The sequence below is a fragment of the Pseudozyma flocculosa genome, assembly GCF_000417875.1.
Source record: "Pseudozyma flocculosa PF-1 unplaced genomic scaffold scaffold00008, whole genome shotgun sequence".
NCBI lineage: Eukaryota > Fungi > Basidiomycota > Ustilaginomycetes > Ustilaginales > Ustilaginaceae > Pseudozyma > Pseudozyma flocculosa.
This window is the reverse complement of record NW_006920876.1, coordinates 886,543-894,433: the sequence shown is the minus strand read 5'-3', so window position 1 is coordinate 894,433 and position 7,891 is coordinate 886,543. Positions and strand designations below refer to the sequence as shown.

The following is a 7,891-nucleotide window of genomic DNA, read 5'->3' as shown; positions in this document are numbered from 1 at the left end:
CTGACGCTGGAAGGCGGGCTGCGACGCTTCGCTGTCCTCGCCGAGGCTGGCGAGACCTCCGGCTCGCGAGGCAAAGTTGCCGCGGCCGCCCGGAGGCGAGGAAATGTTGAGCTGGTTCTGCAGCTGGGTCCTGAGGTGCTCTTCCTGCGCCTGCAGACGGCTGTTGACTGCGGCGAGCTCGTTTTCGGCATCGCCGAGGCTGTTCTGGCCGCCAGCGCCGCCGACCCGACCACCGGGAGGCGTCGACTTGATGTCCTGATGGGATAGGGCGAGAGGGAGAACGAGGGTCAGTCCGACGTTCGTCGCGAAGCATTGGTCGCTGTGCATTGGAGCAAAAGGGGGGCCGAGGTGATACCGGCCAAGCTGCTCCACCTCGCGCTTACTCACGGCGATCATCTGCTGGAGGTTGTTGAGGGCAGCGCTCGAGTCGCGGCCGCCGGCGGCAGCACCTGGCGAAGCGGATCCGGGCTTGCGGGCGTGCACGCTCGAGGCAGTGTCGCGCTTGTTGCTGCTGTTGCTGGCGTTGCCGCCAGCGCCACCACTGCCAGTGCTGTTGTTAGAGCCGGCGCGGTTCATGGCTGCGTTGCGGTCCGACTTGGTGCTGCTGCCGCTGTGGTTGGCCGCCTTGGAGGAAGTTGAGGACGACGAAGGCGGGTTGCCGTTGCTGACTTTCTTGTTCTGCGCTCGCGAGGGCCTCGTGCCGGCCGTCTTGTGGTCAGAGTCGGCGGTGGTTGCGCTTTCAGGGCTTGCGGTGGTGGTGGGCTTGTCGGCGCCGGTGCTGGACTTTTTGCCGCCTTGGGAGCTGTGATTGCCCTTGCTGCTGTGGCGCCTCTGCTGCTGCTGCTGCTGCTGCTGCTGCTGCTGGCCGGAGGCAGTAGTGTTGGTTGTGGTACCGGCGGCGGCAGAAGTGGGAGTCGAGGCGGAGGGGGCGCTGGCGGACTTGGACTTGGAGTCGTTTGATCTAGAGGGCTGCTTCTTTGCGGTGTCCTCTGGCATCGCGCAGGTGCTGCCGATGCCAATCTACAAGTGAGGCGCCGACGGTTGTGGGCGAAGGTGAAAAGGCGACGTGTGCGGGTGGGGGATGATGAGGGCGGCAAGGGAACTCTGTGCGAGCAAAGCAGATGGTGCTGCCCGGACGCGCGGGCGTCGGTGGAAGGGAAGAAAAGGAAGGTACCGTGGAAGGAACGGACGGTGCAGAGCTCGAAGAGAGGGGCGAGCTTTTAGCTGCACCCACGGAATGGGGGCGGACGGAGGGGGAAGGCGAGTGGGTGGGTGGGAGGCGGCGGTGGTGGCTGCTTGCACGCCTGCTAGTGATAGGAGAATCGGGTGCCGGCTCGGACGAGATACGGACGGGTGGGGAGGATGAGGTGGGTGTCGGTTGGAAGCGGGCGAGCGCGCGGGTGGGCTGAGAGCGGGTCCGAGAAAGACGAGCGACTGATCGACCGACCGACCGACTGGACTATGCTGCAAAGGGGCGATGCCGGAGCGGGGTGGCCGGGTGGCAATTCGACGCTGGAATGAAGGTAGTGCCTTCTTATACTGCTATGGTCGATGGAGCTAGCTTGCAGAGTCTCTGTATGTGAGCGGGAAGGGGGGTTGGATGGTGGCGTCACTTGAACTTGGATGCGATGCGATGCAAGCGGAAACGACGGTCGTACGGTGGCGAAGGGAGAGCCGAGTAGCTGTGGAAGGGGGCTGCAGCCGTGGAACAACGACGACGACAGCGGCGATGAGAACGGGGTCGAAAACGACGTTGGTGGTGATGGTGGTGGTGGGTGGTGAGAGAGAGGGAGGGAGAGGAAGGGCGGGTGGCGAGGCAGGGTGACGAGGCAGCATTCCATTCCTCGAGGCAGCAGCAGCAGCAGCAGCAGCACAGCAGCATCGACAGGGCCCGCCCACTCGCTGACTTGGCCGGCCTGTGCCCCCCAACCTGGCCTGGCAAGCCAGCGTAGCGTAGCGTTGGTTGGCCTGCCCTGGCCTGGCCGGCTCTGGCTGAGCAAAGCCGCCGCGGCCTGGCTGAGCCTGGCTGCTTGCTGGCCGTCGGGTCGCAGCAGGGTGGCCTGTGCTTGCCTGGCCCTCACCAGCAACCCGCTGCAGCACGGGGGCTGAATTCAAAAGCAAGCTTAAGGTTGTATTGGTGGCCCCCACGCCTCGACTTCAAAGTGGTGGGCCCTACCGTGCTCCGACTTGAAACGCGGGCCGTGGCTGCCCCACCCACCGCTTCAATTGCCAGCCAGGCCAGGCCATGCCAAGCAGGCGGTCCGAGCTGGCCCTGCCTGCCCTGCCTGCCCGCCTGCCCGCCTCCTCCTGGCCTTGTTGAGCCTCGCCTTTGGGGGTGGCTTCGTCTGGCCCGCCAGGCCAGGCCCTTGCCATGCCATGCTCGCGGCGGCGTCGTGCGCGGCATGGTGGCCACCCAAAGCGAGGCTAGGCTCCCGCCGCTTGCGCTTAGGGCCACAGAGGCAGGCCAGGGCAGGACAAGCCAGGAGGGCCAGGCAAGGAGAGAAGACCGAGTGACCAGCGCGGCGCGACGCACCGACAAGACGCCCCAATGCCTGCAAGGGATCCTCGCCCCGCTGCCAGCCGACCCACCTCCTCGCTCCTCGCTCCTCGCTCCTCGTCTGCTTCCTGGCGCACCTTGCTTCACCCTGGCCTGAGCTGGACTGCCTCTCGCCCGCCCTTTGTTCCGCCCCGGTCTGAGCTCAGCCTAGCCAGGCCAGGCCTAGTCGCTCGTCTTTCGCGTGGTGCGTGCGTGCGCGTGTGTGCGTGCGTGGGGGCATCATCTTCTGCTCGAGCCGGAGCACAAAGACAAGGGCGGAGGGGCCAATGTCCTTGCGGGGCCCGACCGACCAAGGCCCCGCTCGTCTTCCAGCCCGGCTCACCCACAAAGGGGACGCGGAGGGCGCAGCGTGATCGAAGCAAGCACCATCTCGATCAGCCCCACCCATGCCCGCATCAAAGCCACACGAGCCAACCAGATGGCAAACGGGCGACAAGAACGCGCGGGCGGCGCAATGGCAAGATGGTCGTTCGCTGGCCAGCTCGTCATGGCCACGGCGCATGGCCACGGCGCACGGCCACGGCTGAGGCTACGGCTACGACTAGGGCTACGGCTAAGGCTGATGGTACATAGGACAGAATCGACAACGGAAGGCTGCGGCGGCGGGCGCAAGCGACAAGTCAAGATACGCAGAGATCGAGCCCAAAGAGGAGGGGGGGAGCCAGATGGAGCCCCGCGGCGACTTTTGGCGGAAGAGTACTCGGCTGGCAACACCGACATCGGCGTCGCAGAATCGAGGGCGAGTTCAAACGAGAGAGTGAGCGAGCGAGGGGTATGCTTGGAGCGAGGCGGCGGCCGTCCCCGCCTTGGTCGCGACCCAGCTCGTAACAAGAGAAGCGAGACCAGATGTAGATCCCGCGCGCGACGTTGCCTCGTCTTGCTTGGCAGCGGTCACGGAGAGGGCACGTCGGCTCCTACCAGGCATGCCGGGGTGCGCGTGTGCCGCGCTGCCAGATGGCTCGAGCGCAATCGCCCCTCAGACCGACTTCTTCGGCCTTCCGCGCTTCTTCTTGGCCGGCTCGTCGCTCGTGCTCGTCGCCGCGGCCTCGCTGTCAGTCGAGGGGGCGGCAGCGGCGGCGGCGGCAGCGGCGGCAGCAGCAGCCTGGTCCTTGGGAGGTCGGCCACGCTTCTTGGGCACCGGCGCATCGGCCTCGCCGTCGCCCTCGCTGACTTCCTTCTTCGGTCGTCCGACCGCCTTCTTCTTGGCAGGGGCGGCGGCGGCAGCGACAGGAGCATCCTCAGACGAGGGCTCATCCGTGGCCGCTTCCACAGCCTTGGCCTTGGGAGGGCGGCCGCGCTTCTTGGCAGCGGGGGCGACCGGCACGTCGCTCGACGTCGGCTCGTCGTCGGCCTCGACCTTTTCCGCCTTGGCCTTTGGCGGCCTGCCACGCTTCTTTGCGCTGGCGGGGGCGGCTTCCGTGGCTCCGTTGCTGCCGCTGCCGTTGGGGGCGGTCGACTCGTCTTCGTCCTCGTCGTGCTCCTCTTTCTTGGGCTGCTTGGGGGGCGCGACCGCGCTTCTTGGGCTGCGTGGCGGCGGGGGCCGGCTCGGCCTCGCTGCTGGCCTCCTCGACCTTGGCGGCCGCCTCGACGTCGCTCTTGCGCGGGCGGCCGCGCTTCTTCTTGGGCGACTCGGGCTCGGCAGCCGCAGCGGCGGCACTGGTGGCGGCCTCTACCTCGGCCGCATCCCTAGCGGCGGTCTCGGCCTTGCTGGGGCGGCTGTGGGAGCGGGGGGCAGGGGTAGATCACGACGCGAAGGACGACGAAGACGAGCATACAAGAGGTCAGCGGATACGGCCACGCAAGCGAGCTTGGTCGCTGCGCACCGGACACCATACTCACCCGCGCTTCTTCTTGGGCTTCTCCTCGACTTCGACATCGACCTCGTCCTCGTCCTCAATCCTGGCCTTTGACTTGGCCTTTTTGGCGGCCTTTTTGGGCTTCTCCTCGACCTCGGCTTCGTCGTCACTCTCGACCTTAGCCTTGGCCTTTGACTTTTTGGCGGCCTTCTTGGCGGGCTTGGCGTCTTGGACATGCTTGTGCTCGTCGTCCTGGGCGTCGGCCTCGTCGCCGTCGTCGGCCTTTGGCTTCTCCTTTGCCGATTCGGGGATGTCTTCTGCTGCGACGTGGCCCGCCTGGAGTGCGGTGGTGATCTTGTCCCTCGCGTCTTGGTCGAGGTCCTCTGCGCCGTCGAGGTCGTCTGCAGTCTCGATGCCGTCGCCGTTGCGCATGTTGCTGAGGATCTTTGGGGTGGTGCAGCCCCAGTGGCGCCAGTGGAAGGTGTCGTTTCCCTGGATGGTGACGAGGGTGCCGAGGCGCAGCTCGCCCTTGAGGATCTTTGTGCCGGCGCAGGGCTTGGGACCGCGGCAGCCCGAGCGGTTGCTGGGCGCGCGTTCGATGCGGTAGGGCATGGCGGCGGTCGGTGTGTGGGGGGTGGGAGGAGCGTGCTGCAGGAGGTGAGGGTGTTGGTGGTGGTGGTGGTGGTGACGAAGCAGACACGCGACGAGGAGAGAAGGGCGAGCAGGAAGGTCGGTGAGCTGCGCCGCTGGTGGCAACGGATGGAGGTGGCGAGCGGATGGCGAGCGGACGCGGTGCGCGGCTCAAGCTCAAGGGTCCATGGACTTCTGGCTGCCTGCGTGCGTGGGCGCGCTCAGTTTGGGTGGCAGACGCCTGGGCTGGACTGGCCTGGGCTGGACTGGCCTGGCCTGGCCTGGCCTGGCCTGGCTTGAGGCAGCAGCGAGCCAGTCCGCGCCGTCGCGCCGCGTTGCAGGCAGGCAGGCAGGCAGGCAGGCAGGCAGGCCAAGCCAAGCCAGGTCAGGCCAAGAGGCCAGCCTTGCGGCCCCCACCTGTCATTTCGGCACTCACCTTTTTTCCTTGTTTCTCGTTTTGCCTCGCCTCTCGGGCTGTGTCGGCGCTACCACTGTCCAGTCCAGTCGTGCAAAAGCGATGGGCTACGTCCTCACACCGACGACACCGACGACGACGGTCTGCAAACCAAGGTGCGGACGTGTGCTGCGCCAAGACGCAAAGTCGGGAGGCGGAATTGCAACGACGGTCGAGCGAGCTAGGACCCTGCGTCGAACCACTGGTCAAGCAGGCGGCACGATGTGGTGAGCTGAGAGAGAGAGAGCGACGAGGATGGCTGAGGGAGCGAGCGAAGGCAGGGATGGGAGGATGGTGGCAAAGTAGAGAGGTCGACGCCAGACGACGCTGCGCAGCCAGCCTCGACAAACGGGGTCCTGACTGCCCCCTCTGGACTGGATAGAGCTGCCTTTGCTTGGGAGGAGCTCGACGGACTGCGCCCCGACAAGGTGCACGAGGTAGGGCTTTCCTCTGCAGCAGGCAGAACGGAGAGCGAGCGAGGGGCCCGCCCCCACTCGACGCAGCGCACGGCCCCACGGCAACGCAGGGCCCAACCCAGGACACGTCGAGGATGCATGGCAGCCGGCAGCCGGGCCCCTCTCTCTGGGCCCCTCCTCTCGTCCTCTCGCTCCCTCGCCGCTCACTCCTATCAGGGCCATAGGCGGTGGCCTACTCTCTCCCTACCTCGCTAGCACAGCCACAGCCACCACCACCACCACCACCACCACCACCACCACCATCACTACAAACACCACCAACAACACCAACCGCGCCCCCTCCCAATCTCGATGGGCGCATCAAGCCAGCACGGCACCCCCGTCTACCTGACCATCTGGGACCTCTCGCCCCCCTCGCTCCTCTCGAGCTCCGCCTACCGCCTCCTTGGCCTCGGCGCCTTCCACACCAACCTCTGGCTGCCGGACCTCGCCGTCGAGTACGCCTACGGCGGCCACGCCCATCCCGGCGTCAGCGGCGCATTCGCCATCCCCCGCGACCCCCTCGACCTCGATGCACTTGTCGATGCAAAACCACCAGGACGACGACGACGACAAGAGAATGGGAGGAACGCCCCACGTCCGCCGTCGACGCTGGATGGTATCAGCTGGTGGGGCCCTGAAGCCGTGCCGTGTCCCGGCCAAAGCCCCATTCCCGGTGCGAGGTACATGGGCGCCTGGTTTGTCGGCTATGCCGGTCCACCGCCGCCGTCCAGACCAACAGCCGACCACGACCTCCATGACGACGACGACAACGACGACGACCAACGCAGCGAGTTTGTCCGCTGGGCCGCGCCTCAGTCCGGTGCGCGAGCCTTCAAGGAACCTCTGCAGTTTAGCGACCCCTTCTTCCTCGCCTCGACCGACGCAGCACCACCACCTCCCTCGCCTTTGTCGTCGTCGGCGGCGGTAGCGGCTGGACGCCATCCAAGGCACGGCGGTGCGCGGCTAAAGAGCGTCAACCATGCGCTCGCCACCCTCCAGGCGATGCGGCAGGACGCCACGTGGTGCGGGACGCGGTACGACCTGCTGGCGCGCAACTGCAACCACTTCACCGACGCCGCCTGCCGCCTCCTCGTCGGGACCGGCATACCCGGATGGATCAACCGCTCCGCCAACCTGGGCAGGAGCGTCGTCTGGGCCGTCCCCAAGTCGTTGCTCGACATCGAAACCGGTATCCTCCTCGACGACGATGCCGAGCGGGCCGAGGTCGAAGATGATCGTGGACACGACCAGGACTGCGACCATGGGCGCGCGGTAGATGGAACGGGCGCCAGGCGGAACGTGGCTGCCGCCGCCGTCGGGCAGGCCCCGCACGAGGTGAGCACAGGAGATCGGTCCGATGCTGGCGTAGCTCGCAAGCTCGACTGGGAGAAGAGGCTCGCTGAACCACCGACGTCGATGGCGGGGCCTGCGGCTGTCGCGGTGGATGCTGGTGATGCACGGTCGATGTCGCAACGGCAAAGGGAATCAGAGCAGTAGCATGCGGGGTCCATTCTGGCTCACCCGTCCCAGCCCATCCCATCCCCGCGCCCAACGAGATGCGCGCAGCTTCACCTCCTCGCCTTTTTGGCCGTCTTGGCCCCTCCCCCTCCCCTCTTCCCTCCCCGCCCAGTCGACGACGCCCCGCCCCTCTTGGCACCACGACCGCCGCCATTCGCGGGCGACGCGGCGTCGTCCTCATCGGCAGCGGCGCGCTTGGCGCCCTTAACCGAGACGGTCGAGTTGACGCCGCCCGCGCCGCTGTGGAGCAGCTTGTCGACCTGCTTCTCGGCCTGGCTCCAGTCGCGCTGCGCACCGTCGTCGTCGTCGACGATGGCGTACCGCGACAGGTCCATGCTGTCAATCAGCTTGCGCTTGGCCTCGAGCGTCGCCGCGTCGTCGTCGCCTTCATCGTCATCGCCCTCGTCCTCCTGCTCCTCCTCGTCGCCATCCCGTTGGCCCGCCTCGTGATCCTCGATAAACGCACGGCCGGCAGTGC

At 66.9% G+C, this 7,891-nt stretch overlaps 4 protein-coding genes across 4 annotated transcripts in view; 1 reads left to right on the top strand and 3 right to left on the bottom strand.

Moving 5' to 3' along the window:
* The window catches only part of PFL1_06860 (uncharacterized protein), a gene marked incomplete at both ends in the record, with an annotated part of 5,811 nt that extends 4,815 nt beyond the window's left edge, over positions 1–996 (bottom strand). Inside the window, 2 exons of the mRNA XM_007880492.1 lie at positions 26–255; positions 388–996. Of these exons, the coding sequence (XP_007878683.1) occupies positions 26–255; positions 388–996 (839 nt within the window). The remainder of the gene's footprint in view (positions 1–25; positions 256–387) is intronic.
* Positions 997–3,533: 2,537 nt separating this feature from the next.
* On the bottom strand, positions 3,534–4,965 carry PFL1_02960 (uncharacterized protein; the record flags this gene model as incomplete). The annotated part of the gene is made up of 3 exons (XM_007880472.1): positions 3,534–4,049; positions 4,129–4,273; positions 4,397–4,965. The coding sequence occupies 3 exons, from the start codon at positions 4,963–4,965 to the stop codon at positions 3,534–3,536; spliced, it is 1,230 nt and encodes a 409-aa protein (XP_007878663.1).
* Positions 4,966–6,204: 1,239 nt separating this feature from the next.
* On the top strand, positions 6,205–7,392 carry PFL1_02959 (uncharacterized protein; the record flags this gene model as incomplete). The annotated part of the gene is made up of 2 exons (XM_007880471.1): positions 6,205–7,230; positions 7,390–7,392. 2 exons carry the CDS (start codon positions 6,205–6,207, stop codon positions 7,390–7,392), a joined length of 1,029 nt encoding a protein of 342 aa, XP_007878662.1.
* Positions 7,393–7,463: 71 nt separating this feature from the next.
* Positions 7,464–7,891, bottom strand: part of PFL1_02958 (uncharacterized protein) — a gene marked incomplete at both ends in the record, with an annotated part of 3,749 nt that continues 3,321 nt past the window's right edge. The window contains one exon of the mRNA XM_007880470.1: positions 7,464–7,865. Coding sequence (XP_007878661.1) covers positions 7,464–7,865 — 402 coding nt within the window. The remainder of the gene's footprint in view (positions 7,866–7,891) is intronic.